Source organism: Triticum urartu, chromosome 4A (assembly GCF_056163025.1).
Source record: "Triticum urartu cultivar PI428250 chromosome 4A, HENAU_Tu73, whole genome shotgun sequence".
Taxonomy (NCBI): Eukaryota; Viridiplantae; Streptophyta; class Magnoliopsida; order Poales; family Poaceae; genus Triticum; species Triticum urartu.
In genome coordinates, this window is record NC_141876.1 from 505,283,263 (window position 1) to 505,304,558 (window position 21,296).

The 21,296-nt window shown below is 46.4% G+C and overlaps 3 protein-coding genes across 3 annotated transcripts; 2 read left to right on the forward strand and 1 right to left on the reverse strand.

Annotated features, from left to right (window-relative positions):
- Positions 1-2,253: 2,253 nt before the first annotated feature.
- On the reverse strand, positions 2,254-4,030 carry LOC125552392 (putative F-box protein At3g49980). Its single transcript, XM_048715929.2, has 2 exons — positions 3,874-4,030; positions 2,254-3,763 (listed from the first exon to the last, which is right to left on the reverse strand). Exon 2 carries the CDS (start codon positions 3,719-3,721, stop codon positions 2,504-2,506), a length of 1,218 nt encoding a protein of 405 aa, XP_048571886.2. The 5' UTR covers positions 3,722-3,763; positions 3,874-4,030; the 3' UTR covers positions 2,254-2,503.
- Positions 4,031-15,227: 11,197 nt separating this feature from the next.
- LOC125554041 (peroxidase N-like) lies at positions 15,228-17,107 on the forward strand. The gene is made up of 4 exons (XM_048717666.2): positions 15,228-15,551; positions 15,652-15,834; positions 16,018-16,183; positions 16,283-17,107. Exons 1-4 carry the CDS (start codon positions 15,327-15,329, stop codon positions 16,696-16,698), a joined length of 990 nt encoding a protein of 329 aa, XP_048573623.2. The 5' UTR covers positions 15,228-15,326; the 3' UTR covers positions 16,699-17,107.
- Positions 17,108-19,038: 1,931 nt separating this feature from the next.
- Positions 19,039-21,058, forward strand: LOC125554037 (peroxidase A2-like). Its single transcript, XM_048717661.2, has 4 exons — positions 19,039-19,401; positions 19,515-19,706; positions 20,239-20,404; positions 20,491-21,058. Exons 1-4 carry the CDS (start codon positions 19,171-19,173, stop codon positions 20,910-20,912), a joined length of 1,011 nt encoding a protein of 336 aa, XP_048573618.2. The 5' UTR covers positions 19,039-19,170; the 3' UTR covers positions 20,913-21,058.
- The last annotated feature ends 238 nt before the right edge of the window (positions 21,059-21,296 follow it).

Sequence of the window (21,296 nt, forward strand, 5' to 3'; positions counted from 1 at the left end):
ATAATCAAGAGTTAAAAACACTAGCAGCACAGACAAGCTACGGCATGTGATCAAATCATCAAATCAAACTCACATTACAGACAAAAATCCTCTGAAAAGAACAAAAATTCAACCATGCTTTCCTTCACAGCCATGAGATCAAAATCCAAAGCTCGACATCGTCCAGGCACTGTGCTGGCAGAGTTGGCCTCTAGCTTCCCTCATGCCAAATTCGTATTTTGACTCAAACGACTCTGAAACACACGCAATATACTAATAGTCTCCATCAACATATCCGAAAATGTGTTCAGATTTGAGTCCAAGGAGTTACAATTTAAGATAACAACTCGATATTCCAGTGCATGAATACTAGTCATGGTAAGTAACACTGCCACAATTTCACTCCACTGTAACTAGTAACTACGGAGTACATCAATGGTGTGAAGATGCATGGCATTATGGAAGCAACAAGTTAAGTTCAACAGTTAGGGCATCACTTCCAAATGCATAGCGGCATTTCTCCAAATCCAGCACTAAGCTACTGATCATTGAACACAATATAATACTCCCTTTGTATCAAAATATAAAACGTTTTTTGATACTCTCTTTGTATCAAAAAACGTCTTATATTTTGATACAGAGGGAGTACTATGTTCTCAGCTGTAAGTAGATACTACCATTACTATTGTTCTTTTGCAAACTGCAGTCAACATACCTGAAATCTTTTCATACAAGACAACTTTCATGCATGCCAGTGTTCAGTTTTCAACAATGCCTATGATGCCAACAATGCATGAATGAATCTGGTGCAAACATCAGCAAGATAACTCGGCATACAAAAAAAAATCAAAACTATAGAAGATGAATCACCAACATGTGGTCAAGAAGGAGCGTATATGCCTTTCTCTGCATATAACACTAACGGTACACAAAATTAGGAGCAGCTTATAGGACAATCACCTCAACAATGAGACAAAAACAACATAGTAGCATCAGCTCCAGATCACAATCTAAAACTGCACGACTGTTTTTTTTTTCTTCAGAGCATAATGATGATACCCTAAATTCCGGCAACGAAAACAGTACATAGCAATAATGATTATATAATACTTACTATGTTCTCAGCTGTAAGTAAATACTACCATAACTAATGTTCTTTTGGATATTGCAGTCAACATGCCTAAAATCTTTTCATACCAGAAACAAGTTCAATAAAAGCCATCATGGCCTGCAACCATCCAATATGATGCACAAGCCTTTCGAAACCATGTCCAGACCACATGCAATTCGTTCACAATTCATGCAATGGAAATTTTGTAATTTCCAACATATAGTGTACTGAAGCATAATAGAACTCACCATCATCATTTCCCAAAAATGTGTTAAGATTTGAGTCCAAGGAGTTATAGTTTAAGATAACAACCCCATATTCCAGTTCATGAATACTAGTCATGGACTCATGGTATGTAACACTGCCACAGTTCCACTCCACTGTAACTAGTAACTACATCAATGGTGCGAAGATGCACGGCATTATGTAAGCAACAGTTTAAGTTCAACAGTTGGGCATCACTTCCAAATGTATAGCGATCTTTCTCCAAATCCAGCACTAAGCTACTGATCATTGAACACAATATAATACTCCTATGTTCTCAGCTGTAAGTAAATACTACTCCCTCCGTCCGAAAATACTTGTCATCAAAATGTATAAATAGGGATGTATCTAGAACTAAAATATGTCTAGATACATCTCCGTTTATCCATTTTGATGACAAGTATTTCCGGACGGAGGGAGTACCATAACTAATGTTCTTTTGTCTATTGCAGTCAACATGCCTAAAATCTTTTCATACAACACAATTTTCATGCATGACAGTGTTCAGTTTTCAACAATGCCTACGATGCCAACAAAGCATGAATGAATCTGGTGCAAACATCAGCAAGATAACTCACCAGACAAAAATTCAAAAATATAGAAGATGAATAACCACCATTTAATCAACAAGGTGCATATATGCTTTTCTCCGAATGTAACACTAACGGTAGACACAATTAGGAGCAGCTTATAGAACAATCACCTCAACAATAGTACAAAAACAACATAGTAGCATCGGCTCCAGATCAAAATCTACAACTGCAACCACTAAAAAAATACTTCAGAGCATAATTATGATACCCTAAATTCCAGCAGTGAAAACAGTACATAGCAACGGTATCCGTATCACAAACAAGTTCGATAACAACAATCATGACATGCAGGTATATCATCCGATATGATGCCCAAGCCATTCGAAATCATGTTCAGAACACATCCAATTCGTTCAAAATCCATGTTATGGAAAACATGCAATATCCAACATACATTGTACTGAGACATAACACGATATAATTGCACAGACTACAAGAAACCCCTGCTGTCGTATTAAAAGAGAAAGAAGGAATCAATATCTGTGAACCTCTGTAACCGCTGCGCGAATCATGAATGGGGCAAACTGTTCAAATAGGTCAAACTGATCAGAAGAAGCTAATCAGTTTGGGTTTCATCACCAGCGATTGCAGTATCCGAGCCATCAGCGAACTCGACCTCGGAGAACCATTCACAGGCACCATCATTCCGCTGCGTCTGAAGGAAGTCATGGAGGACAAGGCTTTCTTTGAGCATATGTGGAGTAACTCTGGTGCCCCCAGCAGAGCAGTCAACAGGCCCCAGCGATTTACCCGTCTTATCACAATGCAACACCTTGTCAGAGACTTCCTCCGGCACCAGCATATCCCCCTCCTGGTACAGGACAATCGGACAAGGTGGCAACGGTATAGGTTGATAAGCAAGCTTGAAGGACAGCTTAACCCAGTACTTCCAGACCCAGCGCATCTCCTTGTAGTCATCCATGAACCAAACCGCCAAGTTCTTTGCGAATTGGGGCGAGCAGAACATGGCAAGCTTGCCCTCCATCTCAAACAGCTGCGTGTGGTCGTCCTTGGTCAGCATCGCCTGCGCGGGAGGAGAGATCCGCCTGAATGACTCAGCAGCCTGGTCGAACACCAGTATGTGGCCCCCTTGGCTCAGTTGCGGCGACCAGTGCAGGCTGCCATGGAGAAGGACGGGCGGCGATGTGCAAGAGCGCTCCAGCCCTCCCATCAGCCCGGCGCCCACTTCAGCCGACGACGTGCGAAGGTCGATGCTCCTGGCCTGCGGGGATCCCACCGTGAGGACGTAGTAGGTGTGCGACATCTGGAGGCCCAGGCCCCCAGCCTCGTGGTACAGCACCCGGTACTCCCCGGAAGCGGCGTGCTGGTAGAACCCCAGGACATCTCGGCCATCCTGAAGCAGCAGCGGCAGGCGGGCGCCTTGGCGCGTGGCAGGGTTGCAGACGAAGAAGGACCTGTGGAAGCTGAGGAGGAGCAGGCCGTCGCACGAGCCGTGGACCATGAGTGCGCCGTCGGCGAAGGGGCGGGGCGGGGGCACCCTCTGGATGACCCGCAGGACCGTCCGGCGCTTGTTGGTGGCGAGGTCGACGGCCTGGAGGCAGCCGCCGACGCCGTAGGTGAAGACGAGGGCCTGCCGTGGCTGGAAGGAGTGGTGCCTGCGGATGAAGGCGGGGTCGGTGGCGAGGTCGCGCCAGGCCTTGCAGGCGGCGCGGGAGCGGAGGAGGTGCTTGGGCGGCAGGCGGGCGAGGATCTCCGGGATCATGTCCTCGGGGAGGCCGTCGGAGGAGCCTCGCTCGGTCTCCCCCGTCGCCATGGGACGGGACGGGAGGGGGCGAGGTCGGAGGGGTTCGCGAACCTGCAAAAATTCCCCAGATCCGGATGAGCAAGCGAGGGATAGTTGGAACTTGGAACCCCAGTACGTGAAGCCGCAATCGAGTCGGGAATGGCGGGTGCGAGCGGACTCACCTGTTCTTTGATTTCCGTTGGTCTCTCTGGCCGCGGACTCGACCCGCTCGGCTCAAGAACTTGCGAAACGACCCTTTCGGCCGTTGGAAGAAGAAGAAAGGGGGGATGGAAACGCTGCCGTGCGGGAATTGCCGGATTGGGGATTCTAGAGGGTTCCTGCTCTTCTGGGTTTTTTCTCTTTTTCTCTGGGCCTTTTCATCTGGGCCTGGCCACGACCACTTTGCAAATTGGATCGAGAGCATGTCAAAGCTACTACAACCAACGGTCAGATTCCACCCAATGAGAGCATCCATTGGGTACTCTTAAAAAAACAATGAGAGTATCCATGTCACAAAAAAAAAAAAACACCGATGAGAGTATCCTAAAACAATTTTTTTTCCCTCAGCACTTCCGGTTAATCATATCTTTGTTTGTGGATGATAGCTTTACTTATGTTCAAAGCAGATGAGGAAGCTGCTACAATCATTAGACACAGTGCAAAAGTGTTGTGATGCTTATGACTAGAAAATTAACCCGTCAAAGTTCTGTAATTTTTTTTATAAGGGCGGCTCGGAATCGTGAAGGAATTCTATCAAATCTGTTCTTACTGTCCCCAGTAAATCCTTGAATAAACGATACATTGGCTTGCCGTCAAATATGAAGAAGAGTAAATAACGGATATTTGGATAGGCTTTGGCCAAAAGTTCAGTGTTGGATTGAAAGATGTATCGCCTCTTCTTGGAAGGAGAGTCTATTGCACCGGCAATCTTGACTTATTGTATGTCATGTTGTTTGCTACCTCGTGGGCTATGCAATCAACTAAATACCATGGTTTGGAAGAAAAAATTTGGGGGCTGTAAAGATGGAAAGAGAAAGACGACGTGGGTGTCTTGGAATGATCTGACCATGCCTAAGTACACATGAGGGTTTGTGGTTCCGGGATACGGATATTTTGAACCTTGTCATGTTCGAAAAGCAAGGTTGGAGGATCCTTCATGAGTCGAGATCGTTGAGTGCGTGGATTCTCAAAGCAAAGTACTTCCCATCTTCTGACTTGCTGGAATCGGAGCTTGGATCCCAACCATCTCAAGTGTGGTGAGTTGTTCATGCAGGCCTAGAAGTTTTGAAACGGGGACGGTTCATGCAGGCCCTCTAGATGGGGAACCAACACACGTTTGGAATCAAAACAAGGAATTCGGACAACTCCCCTTTTCTTGTCACGAAATAGATCGACAATACATCTAAACAGTGGAGCCAGGCTGCCGTTTATCAGCATATGAATCCCATTGATGTGGACGTTGTTATGAATATTTCGCTCAGTACCATGACATCTAGCGATTGGGGTGGGCATGGTACTATGAGCGGTCAGGCATTTTTTCGTTTAGGTCATCCTACCGTCGTTTGGTTGATACGAAACGGAAGAGGAATGCCTGTTGGAGCATTGTGGAAGCATGTCAGACACAACAGCGGTTCAGAAACAATGGCAAAATTTATGAAACAAAGGTCAAAAACTTTGCATGAAGGCTAGCAAAAAACTCTATTCCGACTGGTGAAACTTTAATGCAGCGTCACATATCATAATTGAATACATGCTTTCATATGTGTTACTACAGGACAATAGAAGATCTCTAGAGGGATTTATCAAGAAAACATTTTCAATCGTGTTGTCACAACTAAAGATATATCCTCGATATTTTATTAGAACGAAACACATCCTTGTTGGCTAGTCTATTCCAACACACATGTTCACGAATTAGATAAGAAATTCCAACCACATGGCATATGTGGCAAAGGGGATGTAAACAAGAGAATAAAATTCCTTGGTCAAAATAAACCCTTAACCTCACATGAAGGAGAATATACCACTGTTTCGACTTACGTCATCGTGTAAGCTAGATCTCCTTGTACCTTAGCATCTGCCATCAACAAATTTCAGCCGCTAGTTCTTCATACATATACCTTAACATTGGCATCCATTTGATCCTTTTAACAGATGGGTCCTGAGAACCATTTATCAATACATATCATCAAAAGAATATTCATTTCTTAAGTGAAAGCACCATTCTCATGAAGTAAAAGGTTTTTTGTGAGGGAAAAGCACAGTAAAAAGGTTCAACTCCATTGAACAAATATTTATTATTGATCAACTGATTCATGAGGGGGAACATGAAGGCAAAAGAAATAATCAGGAGTTAAAAACACTAGCAGCACAGACGTGCGACCGCATGTGATCAAATCATCAAATCGAACTCACATTGAAGACACAAATCCCCTGAAAAGAATATAAATTCAACCGTGCTTTCCTTCACAGCCATGAGATCAAAATCCCAAGCTCGACATCATCCAGGCACTGTGCTGGCAGAGTTGGCCTCTAGCTTCCCTCATGCCAAATCCGTATTTCGACTCAACGACTCTAAATCATGCCAAATCCATATTTCGACTCAACGACTCTAAATCATGCCAAATCCGTATTTCGACTCAACGACTCTAAAACACGCACACTATACTAAAAGTCTCCATCATCATTTTCCAAAACATGTTCAGATTTGAGTGCAAGGAGTTATAGTTTTAGATAACAACTCCATATTCCAGTCCATGAATACTAGTCATGGACTCATGGTACTACTCCCTCCGTTCCAAAATAGATGACCCAACTTTATACTGTACTAACTATGTAACACTGCCACAGTTCCACTCCACTGTAACTAGTAACTACATCAATGGTGCGAAGATGCATGGCATTATGTAAGCAACAGTTTAAGTTCAACGGTTGGGCATCACTTCCAAATGTATAGCGATCTTTCTCGAAATCCAGCACTAAGTTGCTGATCACTGAACACAATATAATACTCCTATGTTCTCAGCTGTAAGTAAATACTACCATAACTAATGTTCTTTTGTCTATTGCAGTCAACATGCCTAAAATCTTTTCATACAACACAATTTTCATGCATGACAGTGTTCAGTTTTCAACAACGCCTACGATGCCAACAAAGCATGAATGAATCTGGTGCAAACATCAGCAAGATAACTCACCAGACAAAAATTCAGAAATATAGAAGATGAATCACCAGCATGTAATCACGAAGATGCATATCTGCTTTTCTCTGAATGTAACTCTAACAGTAGACAAAATTAGGAGCAGCTTATAGAACAATCACCTCAACAATGGTACAAAAACAACATAGTAGCATCGGCTCCAGATCAAAATCTACAACTGCAACCACTAAAAAAATACTTCAGAGCATAATTATGATACCCTAAATTCCAGCAGTGAAAACAGTACATAGCAATGGTATCCGTATCACAAACAAGTTCAATAACAACCATCATGACCTGCAGGTATCACAAACAAGCGCAATATACTAAAAGTCATCATCATCATTTCCCAAAAATGTGTTCAGATTTGAGTCCAAGGAGTTATAGTTTAAGATAACAACTTCATATTTCTGGTGTATGAATACTAGTCATGGTAAGTAACACTGCCACAGTTTCACTCCACTGTAACTAGTAACTACATAAATGGTCTGAAGATGCATGGCATTATGTAAGCAAATTTAAGTTCAACAGTCGGGCATCACTTCCAAATGTATAGACGTATAGCGACCTTTCTCCAAATCCAGCACTAAGCTACTGATCATTGAACATAATATAATACTATGTTCTCAGCTGTAAGTAAATACTACTACTAATGTTTTTTACCTATTGCAGACAACATGCCTAAAATCTTTCATCGAGGGAAAAGCACATTAAAAAGGTTCAAATCCACTTGAGAAATATTTTTTCATCGATCGACTGATCCATGAGGGGGAATTTAAAGACAAAAATAATAATCAACAGTTAACAACACTACAGCACAGAATACTAGTCCATATTCCAGCGCATGAATACTAGTCATGGTAAGTAACACTGCCATAGTTTCACTCCACAGTAACTAGTAACTTCATCAATGGTGTGAAGATGCATGGTATTTGTAAGCGACAATTTAAGTTCAATAGTTGGGCATCTCTTCCAAATGTATAGCGCCCTTTCTCCAAATCTAGCACTAAGCTACTGTCATTGAACATGCTATAAAACTATGTTCTCACTTCTCAGCTGTAAGTAAATATTACCATAATTATGTTCATTTACATATTGTAGGAAACAAGCCTAAAATCTTTTGATACAAGACAATTTTCATGCAAGCATCAGCAAGATAACCCAGCAGACATAAATTCAGAAATATAGAAGATGGATCACCAAACATGTAATCAAGAATATGCATTTCTGCTTTTCTCTGAATGTAACAGTAACAGTAAACAAAAATTAGGAGCAGCTTATAGAACAATCACCTCGACAATGGGACAAAAACAACATAGTAGCATCAGCTCCAGATCAAAATCTACAACCAAACTGCAACCACTAAAAAAATACTTCAGAGCATAATGATGATACCCTAAATTCCAACAATGAAAACAGTACATAGCAGTGGTATCCGTATCACAAACAAGTTCAATAACAACCATCATGACCTGCAGGCATATCGTCCGATATGATGCCCAAACCATTCGAAATCATGTTCCGAACACATGCATTTCGTTCACAATTCATGTAATGGAAATTTCCAACATACAGTGTACTTACTAAAACATAACAGGGGATAAGTGCACAGACTAAAAGGAACACCTGCTGTCGTATTCAAAGAGAAAGAAGGAATCAATATCTGTGAACCTCTGTCGCCGCTGAGCAAATCATGAAAAGGCTAACCAGTTTGAGTTTCATCAGCAGAGATTGTAGTATCCGAACTGGAACCATCAGGGAAACTCAAGATCGGGGAACCATTGGCAGGTACCGTAATTCTGCTGCCTCCGAAGGAACTCAGGGAGGATGAGACTCTCTTTGAGCACATGTGGAGTAATTCTGAGGCCCCGAGCAAAACAGTTGATAGATCCCTGAAGTTTATCCATCTTATCATAATGCGACAGCTTGCCGGGGATCAGTTGGAGTTCGTGTTCATTTTGTTGTTCCGTTTCCAGTTGATCAGTAGTGGAGCCCAGTTGGGACGATCGGGGATCTGTGTAGCATTTGGGGTAGTCTTCTTTTATTTTGGTTCCGTACTCGGACCTTGAGTGTATCTAGGTGATGTAATGCTTTATTCATGTATTTGTGTGAAGTGGCGATTGTAAGCTAACTATGATCTCTTCCCTTATATATTACATGGGTTATGTGAAGATTACCTCACTTGCGACATTGCTTTCAATGCGGTTATGCCTCTAAGTCGTGCTTCGACACGTGGGAGATATAGCCACATCGAGGGCGTTACAATGGCCTTTTTTTTATATTCCTCACTTGGGACAATGCTCTAAAAAATGATGATCATCACACTTCTATTTTATTTACAACTCAATGATTACAACTAGATACTAGAACAAAAGATGACTCTATATGAATGCCTCCAGCGGTGTACCGGGATATGCAATGGACCAAGAGTGACATGTATGAGAGAATTATGAACGGTGGCTTTGCCACAAATACTATGTCAACTACATGATCATGCTAAGCAATATGACAATGATGAATGTGTCATGATAAACGGAATGGTGGAAAGTTGCATGGCAATATATCTCAGAATGGCTATGGAAATGCCATAATAGGTAGGTATGGTGGCTGTTTTAAGGAAGATATAAGGAGGTTTATGTGTGAAAGAGCGTATTATATCACGGGATTTGGATGCACCAGCGAAGTTTGCGTCAACTCTCGATGTGAGAAAGGGCAATGCACGGTACCGAAGAGGCTAGCAAGGATGGAAGGGTGATAGTGCGTATAATCCATGTACTCAACATTAGTCATAAAGAACTCACATACTTATTGCAAAAATCTACAAGTCATCAAAAACCTCGGCACTACGCGCATGCTCATAGGGGGATAGATTGGTAGGAAAAGACCATCGCTCATCCTCGACCGCCACTCATAAGGAAGACAATCAAATAACACCTTATGTTTCAAATTTGTTACATAACGTTTACCATACGTGCATGCTACGGGACTTGCAAACTTCAACACAAGTATTTCTCAATTTCACAACTACTCAACTAGCACAACTTTGATATTATTACTTCCATATCTCAAAACAATCATCAAGCATCAAACTTCTTTTAGTATTCAAAACACTCATGAGAAAATTTTATTATTAATCTTGTATACCAAGCATATTAGGATTTTAAGTCAATTACCATTCTACTTAAGACTCTCAAAATAATCTAAGTGAAGCATGAGAGATCAATAGTTTCTATAAAACAAATCAACCACCGTGCTTTAAAAGATATAAGTGGAGTACTAGAGCAAAACTATATAACTCAAAAGATATAAGCGAAGCACATAGAGTATTCTAACAAATTCCAAATCATGTATGGCTCTCTCAAAAGGTGTGTACAGCAAGGATGATTGTGGTAAACTAAAAATGAAAGACTCAAATCATACAAGACGCTCCAAGCAAAACATATATCATGTGGCGAATAAAAATATAGCTCCAAGTAAAGTTACCGATAGAAGTAGACGAAAGAGGGGATGCCTTCCGGCGCATCCTCAAGCTTTGGCTTTTAGGTGTCCTTAGATTATCTTGGGGGTTCCATGGGCATCCCCAATCTTAGGCTCTTGCCACTCCTTGTTCCATAATCCATCAAATCTTTACCCAAAACTTGAAAACTTCACAACACAAAACTTAAAGTAGAAAATCTCGTGAGCTCCGTTAGCGAAAGAAAATAAAAGACCACTTCAAGGTACTGTAATGAACTCATTATTTATTTATATTGGTGTTATACCTACTGTATTCCAACTTTTCTATGGTTTATAAACTATTTTACTAGCCATAGATTCATCAAAATAAGCAAACAACACACGAATAACAAAAACTGTCAAAAATAGAACAGTCTGTAGTAATCTGTAGCTAGCGCAAGATCTGGAACCCCAAAAATTCTAAAATAAATTGCTGGACGTGAGGAATTTATCTATTAGTCATCTTCAAAAAGAATTAACTAAATATCACTTTCCAAATAAAAATGACAGCAGTTCTCGTGAGCTCTAAAGTTTCTATTTTTTACAGCAAGTGTAACAAGACTTTCCCCAAGTCTTCCCAACGGTTCTACTTGGCACAAACACTAATTAAACACAAAAAACACAACCAAAACATAGGATAGATAAATTATTTATTACTAAACAGGATCAAAAAGCAAGGAATAAAAATAAAATTGGGTTGCCTCCCAAAAAACGCTATCGTTTAACGCCCCTAGCTAGGCATAACAAGCAAGGATAGATCTAGGTATTGCCATCTTTGGTAGGCAATCCTTCAATGAGGCATCTACCATCTTTAGGAATTTCTTCCTTTTTATTGATTATCAAATTTTTAGACACAAGATCAAAAAAATCATTTGTAATAAATGGTTCCTTAATGATAGCAAAAAGATTGGGATGAACACTTATAGATTTGAGATCCGCAGTTTCCTTACTAGAGGATTCACCCTTATTCTTAGGAACATACATAAGCTTGGCAATTTTAGCGGGAGGACTTGGAGTGTTCTTTACGGAAGAAAAAGCGGTTCCCAAGTTGGTAATAATGTCCTCAAGTTTATCAATTCTAGTGGAATCGTGATTTATTTTCTCATTAACTATGGGTTCCTTCTCTTTAATTTTTTTCAAAGTGACTCCTACTTTAGATCCATATTGAGAGATTCGGATGTGAATCTTTTTATCCAAATTTTCAATTAACTCTACGGTGGCAACCTTATTTTCAATAATTTCAAGCCTTTGCATTACATGCTCCAAAGTTAATACAGTTTCATTAACCAAAAGAGGGGGTGAGCCAAACAAATCTATCATAGCATTATAAGAATCAAAAGTATGGCTACCCAAGAAGTTCCCTCCGGTAATAGTATCAAGGATATATTTGTGCCAGGGAGTTATGCCTACATAAAAATTGCGAAGAAGAACATAAGTAGATTGCTTCCTGGTAGATCTATTTTGAGCATTGCAAATTCTATACCAAGCATCTTTTAGATTTTCTCCCTCCCTTTGCTTAAAATTTAGAATTTCACTCTCGGGAGATAACGGAGAACCTATAAGGGACTAGCCATAACGACAAGCAAACGAACTAACACACAAGCAAACAAAAAGCAAGCGGGCAAAAAGAGGCAAATAGAGAAAGAGAAGGAGGATAGAGAGAGACAGAGGGCGAATAAAACGACAAGGGTGAAGTAGGGGAGAGGAAAACGAGAGGCAAATGGCAAATAATGTAATGCAGGAGATAAGGGTATGTGATGGGTACTTGGTATGTTGACTTTTGCGTAGACCTCCCCGGCAACGGCGCCACAAATCCTTCTTGCTACCTCTTGAGCACTGTGTTGGTTTTCCCCAAAGAGGAAGGGATGATGCAGCAAAGTAGCATAAGTATTTCCCTCAGTTTTTGAGAACCAAGGTATCAATCCAGTAGGAGGCTACGCGCGAGTCCCTCGTATATGCACAAAACAAATAAATCCTCTTAACCAACGCGAATAGGGGTTGTCAATCCCTACACGGCCACTTGCGAGAGTGAGATCTGATAGATATGATAAGATAATATTTTTGGTATTTTTGTGATAAAGATGCAAAGTAAAAATAAAGGCAAAGTAAAAAAGCAAAGAAAATAACTAAGTAGTAGGAGATTAATATGATAAAGGTAGACCCGGGGCCATAGGTTTCACTAATGGCTTCTCTCGAGAGCATAAGTATTCTACGGTGGGTGAACAAATTACTGTTGAGCAATTGACAGAATTGAGCATAGCTATGAGAATATCTAGGTATGATCATGTATATAGGCATCACGTCCGAGACAAGTAGACCGACTCATACCTGCATCTACTACTATTACTCCACTCATCGACCGCTATCCAGCATGTATATAGAGTATTAAGTTAAAAACAGAGTAACGCCTTAAGCAAGATGACATGATGTAGAGGGATAGACTCATGCAATATGATGAAAACCCCATCTTGTTATCCTCGATGGCAACAATACAATACGTGCCTTGCTGCCCCTACTGTCATTGAGAAAGGACACCGCAAGATTGAACCCAAAGCTAAGCACTTCTCCCATTGCAAGAAAGATCAATCTAGTAGGCCAAACCAAACTGATATTTCGAAGAGACTTGCAAAGATAACCAATCATACATAAAAGAATTCAGAGAAGATTCAAATATTGTTCATAGATAGACTTGATTATAAACCCACAATTCATCGGTCTCAACAAACACACCGCAAAAAGAAGATTACATCGAATAGTTCTCCACAAAAGAGGGGAAGAACATTGTATTGAGATCCAAAAAGAGAGAAGAAGCCATCTAGCTAATAACTATGGACCCGTAGGTCTGAGGTAAACTACTCACACTTCATCGGAGGGGCTATGGTGTTGATGTAGAAGCCCTCCGTGATCGATGCCCCCTCCGTCGGAGCTCCGGAACAGGCTCCAAGATGGGATCTCGTGGATACAAAAAGTTGCGGCGGTGGAATGAGGTTTTTGGCTCCGTATCTGATCGTTTGGGGGTACGTAGGTATATATAGGAGGAAGGAGTACGTCGGTGGAGCAACAGGGGCCCCACGAGGGTGGAGAGCGCGCCTGGGGGGGGGGGGGGAGGGTAGGCGCGCCCCCTACCTCGTGGCCTCCTCTTTTGTGTCTTGACGTAGGGTCCAAGTCTCCTGGGTCTTGTTCATTGAGAAAATCACGTTCCCGAAGGTTTCATTCCGTTTGGACTCCGTTTGATATTCCTTTTCTTCGAAACCCTAAAACAAGCAAAAAAACAACAATTCTGAGCTGGGCCTCCGGTTAATAGGTTAGTCCCAAAAATAATATAAAAGTGGATAATAAAGCACAATAATGTCCAAAACAGCAGATAATATAGCATGGAGCAATCAAAAATTATAGATACGTTGGAGACATATCAAACACCCACACCAGATCCAATCCCTTGGAAGCCAAAGACGAGAACGACACGACAACCCAAGACCAAGGGTCAAATTTCAGCAAAACCTAACCCCAATCCTGCGCATCGGTCGGAATCAAATTCAAGCAATCAACATGATATTATGAATCGAGCGTAAATCAGAGCACAACGTGACAAATTACCTCATCCATGACAATCAACCGGGTGAGGAACCGAGAGGCATCGTCCACAACAGAAATCCAACCCTAGTTGTTAGTTGAAGCTGCAAACAACACCACTGCATCAGAAGACAGGCACACACGTCTTAACCAAGAGATGACAGGCGGAGACGTGGACCAGACCTGAGGATCGACGGCGGGAGAGGCATCGAGATGACGGCGCCCGAATGCAAGAGAGGAAGGGGATAATTGCGAAACGAAGAGGAAGGCTAGGGTTCTTGCTCAGTCAACCGGGCTCCTCGCTTTTACCCCCAAAAGCCAGCCATAGGCGAGCGCCTTGCAAGGGCAAGCACGTGAAATACCAAAAGTGCCCTCGTCGGCCACCGAAAATCACAGGCGGTGGCACGCCCATCGTGCACACAAGAACCAGCACTGTGCGCAGCTTACCCCCGCGGTCGCTGACGACCTCGCCCCACCTCGCCTGGGCCCCGCCTATCAATGTGTATGAGGGTGGTGGACCGGGGGGGGGGGGGGGGTGGCAGACACTATTCGTTGGTTTTCACATCACTGAAGATCCGACGGCTAGGATCATTCCATCTTAAGATCTGACGACTAGGATACGTCTGGACAGCCAATCCAACGACCCAAAATCATGACGCCCTGAGAAGGCTTCATGTTGCTTCAGACTCTAACAATGGGATGGTCAGGCCCCAACTCTCATCTCAAACGTAATCCGATCCCATTCATGTCAATCTTGCTGAGGCCCCATAATTGACTCACTTACTAGTGCACCTCTCTGCCTAACACACCAACACCAGTGCTCGCGTGCACGCCGCATCTCTGTCACGCTCCACCGTACGGCTGCCGCACCTAGCTAGCAAGATGCATGCACCGCACGTTAATCGTAGACTTGCATCGCCGAAACGTGCAACGTATACAGCGGCCGCGCCTAATTAATTTGGTTGGTGCTCCATTATGCACGCACCACTTGGGTTTCAGAACAGAAAATTAGCAGCGGCAAGTGCGGCCAGTGCACGTTTAGTCAGCCAGTTGAGCCATGCGTGCAGTAAAAAACGCACAATCGCAGTAATCCATCGGTAAACTAATACTCCCACTGTATGGGCGACGCACTATGCATGCTGACGACACATTGGCACGTTGCCATTTGCTCGACGAACAGTCAAACGATATGAATATTTACACGAGTCCAACTTGTTGCTAGCTAGTATCACTCACCACTTTAAGCTGTCTATATAACCTTGCGGTAAGCACGGAGAGATCGATCAAACGGGCACGTACGTAGTACAGAGTGCGGACATTGATCCGGCGGCAGTGCTGGGATATTTTGTACCATCAACGTATCAGAAATGGAGCCTCTCAGAGATCATGGCGCGAGCTGCTTGCCGATGATGATCATGGTGCTGCTGAGCCTGGGCGGCGCGGCTTGTGGCCAGCTGAGCGACGACTTCTACGACGACAGCTGCCCGAAGCTGGAGAGCATCGTCCAGGCGCGCGTGGCCGCCGCGATGAAGGCCGAGCTACGGATGGGCGCCTCCCTGCTCCGGCTCCACTTCCACGACTGCTTCGTCAACGTACGTCCGTCTCCGTAACACGCATCGTTATTACCGCATGCTTTCTTAGGCTCTGAAGTGAACGTCGTCGTGGACGTACTTGTGGCATGCATGCATGCAGGGGTGTGACGGGTCGATCCTGCTGGACGGGGCGGAGAGCGAGAAGCTGGCGGCGCCGAACCTCAACTCGGTGAGGGGGTACGAGGTCATCGACGCCATCAAGGCCGACCTCGAGAAGGCCTGCCCGGGGCTCGTCTCCTGCGCCGACGTCGTCGCGCTCGCCGCCAAATACGGCGTACTCCTCGTACGTTCCTTCCTTCCTTCCTTCCCTCGATCGAATTCACAACCACTCCAACATAGCTAACCAACTACAGTACCTACCAAATAATTCAGTTGAACGTGCACCCGAAAGAACTGTTTGAGAACCGTACTACCAGTACTGCTTTACCGAGTGTAGTACGCGTACTGATTTTGTTGGCATGTTCAGAGCGGAGGGCCTGACTACGATGTTCTTCTGGGAAGAAGGGACGGGCTGGTGGCGAACCAGACCTTGGCCAACAACAACCTGCCAAGCCCGTTCGACAACATCACCGTGATCATACAGAGGTTCAAGGACGTCGGCCTTAACACAACAGACGTGGTCATCTTATCAGGTACTGTACTCTACTAGACTGAGCACTACTGTCTATAGTACACGTTGTATTGTACGCAACGAAAGCCAGCAAATCCAACCATGCATGAACCGCATGCAGGAGCCCACACGATCGGGCGGTCGCGGTGCGTGCTCTTCAGCGGCCGGCTGGCCAACTTCTCGGCGGCCAACTCGGTGGACCCGACCATGGACCCGGCGCTGGCGTCCAGCCTGCAGCAGCTGTGCCGGGGCGGCGACGGCAACCAGACGGCCGCGCTGGACGCCGGCTCCGCCGACGCCTTCGACAACCACTACTTCAAGAACCTGCTGGCCAAGAAGGGCCTCCTCTCCTCTGACCAGGGCCTCGTCTCCAGCCCCGACGGCGCCGCCGCCACCAGGGCCCTCGTGCAGGCCTACAGCTACAACAGCCAGCGCTTCCTCTGCGACTTCGGCGACGCCATGGTCCGGATGGGCAACATCGCCCCCCTCACCGGCTCCGCCGGCCAGATCCGCAAGAAATGCAGCGCCGTCAACTGAGCCGGCACGCACCACCGCATCCAGCTAGCCGGTGAAGAGTCATGTCGTGCTTTGCACGTGTACCATGGTCAGGATGTGTACGTGTGCGTTCGTGTGAAAGTTGTCCTCTCGTCTTGTCTACCGTTTCTTTCTTCGGGTTCAAGCTAGCTAGGATTCTCCAGCTAGGAGTAATAAGCTGGCTCGTCCTCTGAACCCTGCAGCTGCATCGCAGTGGGACAGCCAGTGTGTCGGTTGACGGGTGAGTGGTAGTACCTATCAGGGCTGCGTGATAGTAGCGCGCAAAATGAATAATGGAATCTGTAGCTAGCCGCACGAAGTCTGCATCGTGCCCTACCTCCCTGAATGATGTGCACTTGAAGTCTTGAGCAAGCAAATTCAGTTAAATGCCCAACGGCTCCTTAAGTTTCAAGGACTTTCAGGTCTTGCGTCAACTGTAACGAACTTTCCGGTTACGCGTGGCTCATGATGCGGCAATTAGCGTTGCCGTACTGTGCCGAACGCGATCTGGCGCTCTGATTGGGGAGCAAAAGACCGTACATGCGGCGGTTAACATCTTGCTGCTGAATTTGACGGGCAGATGCCAAGGTGGAGTACTTCCGAGTTCAGGTTGTCCGGTGTTCATTCAAGGGCGTGGCTACATGCCAGTCGTCTAAAAAAATTGGGGTTAGTTGATTTTCTCAACCGCACGATGCGAAATCGACGACCCCGCTTTCTTCTTCGACCTCCCGCTTCCTTCTCCCTTCTCCACGTTGAACCACCCCGCTGCCGCCGGCCTAACTGCCTGCGACCACCACCCACGGCTGCTGGTGCTCCCACACAGCCTCGCCGCTCCGTCCTCTCTGGAACCGCCCCCCAACGCCGGTCTTGCCGCTGCCCCCGGCCATCCCTCTAGCCCCGGTGCCGGCCAAGATTTTCTGTGGCGAAGTTGCACCACCGCGCCACCACTGTCCCCACCACCGCCGTTCTTCTGCCCCCATCCCCCATCCTAAGATAGATAATAGGGTAGCCCTCTGATGAGCTCCTTCTTTCTCCTTCGTTCGTTCCGGACTCCCACAGGTGAACTCTCAAAATCGACGGACCCAAAGCGAAGTCAGTCGACTGGCATTTAGCTAATGTGTTTATTGAAAAGCGGTATCTTCATCACTTTGGTGGTTACCGACCAGTGGAGAGAGTAGTACTAAACTTGTAGGAGTAACTGACAAGAACGCCGTACGAGATGATGAGTAGGCGTTGAATTATTTGTTTGCGTACTGTCTTTGCTGTGCTAGCGACGACCCGTGAAGTGTAGCATTTCTCCAGGATTTTCCCTATTTGTCCGCACATGCACTGTAGATTCACCTACCACAAACTATATCCAGGGCCCGGTTTGTTGGCACCGTATTATTCAAAAGTGCAAAGGCCGGCAAGTTTGTTGGCTAGTTTTGCTGGACGTAAGTCGCCTGAATTTACAATTTGGATCAGTCGATTCGGTTGAAAAGGAAGCAGCAATTGTAGAGCACCAAAGCCGGACGCTGGCAGCAGGATTGATCTGGTCTATCTTACGGCACAAGGGAACAAGAAGGCTCCTTGTCTGTCTTACAAAAATGCTAGACTTATGGAAACCAGCCTACGGATGGTAGTTACGGGATGGGGTGTCGTAATCTCATTGATGCTCAACCCGTGAATTAAGCTGTGGGACCCAAATCGTGGTAAATCCTAAGTCTCCACCTCATCTCCGTAACAACTTTCCGTGAAAACTGCCAGTAGCTGTAGCAAAGTTGGTCTATCTTAGGATGCATGGGGTGTAGGTTCGCCGGAGAAATTGGGTAGTTTGTCGGCTTTAGAGGGATGGCCCCGGGCGACGGCAAGCCTGGTTGAGGGAGCTCGTGGGGAGGACGGGGCGGCGAGACGATCGTGGGACCGCCGCCGGCCGCAGGCGGAGGAGGCAGGCGGTTCGGCCTGGGGTGGAGGGCGGCCAAAGGAGGAATATGTTCATATCATGGGGAGGAAGATGATGAACAGTTTTCTTCGGGAGGGAAGTAGAAGAAGGAGATCTCACCGTTACACTTTTTCATCCAACGGATGGGATCAATTTGACTGACCCAAAAACCAAATTCAGTAGCCATTCCCTTTGCTGGCACCGTATCATTGGCCGGTTAAAATTCAGGCGCGTCGATAGTAAACCGGGCTTGCTGCATGCATGCATGCATGCAAAGTGCTTTTGTTGGCCTCTGAAAACGACGCCCTGACGGACTCCCATGAACAGCAAATGATTGAGTTGAGCCATCCTTCGGATCCAAGCAAAGGGCCTCTCCGTGTCCGCGAGCACCAGGCCTGGCTATAAAGCCCGTGCTCTTCAGCTCGTGGGACTCCTCAGACCGGCCGTGAACCACCTAGTCGGCACTTGCACACAAAGTGAGCCCCTGCACTGCACCTGCAAAGAGCAAACACGTACGACGTGCTCGCAGACAGAGTCTACCAAGGCAGGCAAAGATGGTCCGTGGCGTCCATTACGGCGGCGCGTGCGCCGTCCTCCTGGCCGCCGCCGTCGCGCTCGGCCTCGGCGCCCGCGGCGGCGCGGCGCAGCTGGACGACAAGTTCTACGACCGGTCGTGCCCCGGCGTGCACAAGATCGTGCGGCGGGTCCTGAGGGAGGCGCACAAGGCCGACGTCCGCATCTACGCCAGCCTCACGCGCCTTCACTTTCACGACTGCTTCGTCCAGGTACGCCACCAGCTGCATGCTCCATGCAAACCTTTCGGCGTTCGTCTGGGTCGTGCCCCGTCCAAGGTTTTGAGTTTTGACACGTACGTCTTGCCGCGCGCGCGTGTTTTCAGGGGTGCGACGGGTCGATTCTGCTGGACAACAGCACGAGCATCGTGTCGGAGAAGTACGCCAAGCCGAACAACAACTCGGTGCGCGGGTTCACGGTGGTGGACGACGTCAAGGCGGCGCTCGAGAAGGCCTGCCCCGGCGTCGTCTCCTGCGCCGACATCCTCACCATCGCCGCCGAGGTCTCCGTCGAACTGGTACGTGAATACATGTGCTAATCTGCCGGCGATGTACGTGTGCATGCATGTGTTCTTTTCACTGCTCACATTCATCAGCTTCATCTTGAAAAAAGGCAACATCGTGGTTCACGGGCCAGGAGCTGCCAATGTGGCAATGTGAAGGTACTGGCTAAAAGGTGCATAGGTGTAGCCTAGCTCATATATGCCCGAGCCTGTGGCAATAATTCAGAAACCGTCGGTGCAAAATAATTGAGCTGCATGCAAACGATGGGTTACGTAGACTGGAGAGATCGACAGCATCATTGCCTGAAGTATGCTGCTAGTTGTAAAGCGGGCTGGCACGTGGTTCCATGTCAATCAAAACCCGTAAAAGACAGAGCCTAGCTAGTACGAGGTGGGGATACAGCAAAGTCCACGTCGCACCGGCTGTCGATCGATCACACCAGCCCTTCACTTCGTGCCTCTCTTTAATCCAACAAGCATGGTCACATGCACGACGAACGTTCCCCTCGTTGCTCACGAGCGTTTGTTCCCATGCGCATGCATGCAGTCCGGAGGCCCCCGGTGGCGCGTCCCGCTCGGCCGGCGCGACGGCACCACGGCCAACCTCACCGCCGCCAACAGCCTCCTCCCGAGCCCCCGCAACAACCTCACCATGCTCCAGCGCAAGTTCGCCGCCGTCGGCCTCGGCGACACCGACCTCGTCGCCCTCTCAGGTACGTAGTCAAACACCCAGACTCATCATCTGCTCTCCATGGCGCCGTGATTGATTCTGACGATCTTCTTGGGTCGTGGATTGCAGGCGCGCACACGTTCGGGCGCGCGCAGTGCCAGTTCGTGACGGACCGGCTCTACAACTTCAGCAAGACGGGCATGCCGGACCCGACGCTGGACGGGGGCTACCGGGCGCTGCTCGCCGGGAGCTGCCCGCGGCGGCACGGGAACAGGTCGGCGGTCAACGACCTCGACCCGACCACGCCCGACGCCTTCGACAAGAACTACTTCACCAACCTCCAGGGCAACCGCGGGTTCCTCCAGTCCGACCAGGAGCTGCTCGCGGCGCCCGGCGCGACAACGGCGGCGATCGTCGGCCAGTTCGCGAGCGACGAGAAGGCTTTCTTCAGGAGCTTTGCCGCGGCCATGATCAACATGGGGAATATCAAGCCGCTCACGGGTGGGCAGGGGGAGGTTCGGAGGAACTGCAGGAGAGTCAATGGAAGCTAGAGTGACCGAGTGAGGAAGCGTGGTTAGGCTTGTACCATGTGTACCATATCTGTGTCATGCATGCAAGCATGTACGTACGTACTACATTGTTGAACCTCTTTAATTTATTCGAAAAGTCTATTTTAAACAATACTTCAATTTATGAATTTGTATGTGATTTACGCCCGAGATACTAACATGAGTCATGTATTAACAAGTATTGCATATTTATAGCTAACTGCTATGCAAGCTAAGGGCATCTACGACGCCAACCCGTAAACCTCTCGCAACGGTCTAGACCGCGCTGTCTGTATCATGGAAGCCATCCAACACCGACCTGTATCGGTCGGCGCAGTGGTCCGGACGTGATTTTTCTCGCAAACCTGAGACAAAAGTGGGGAAAGT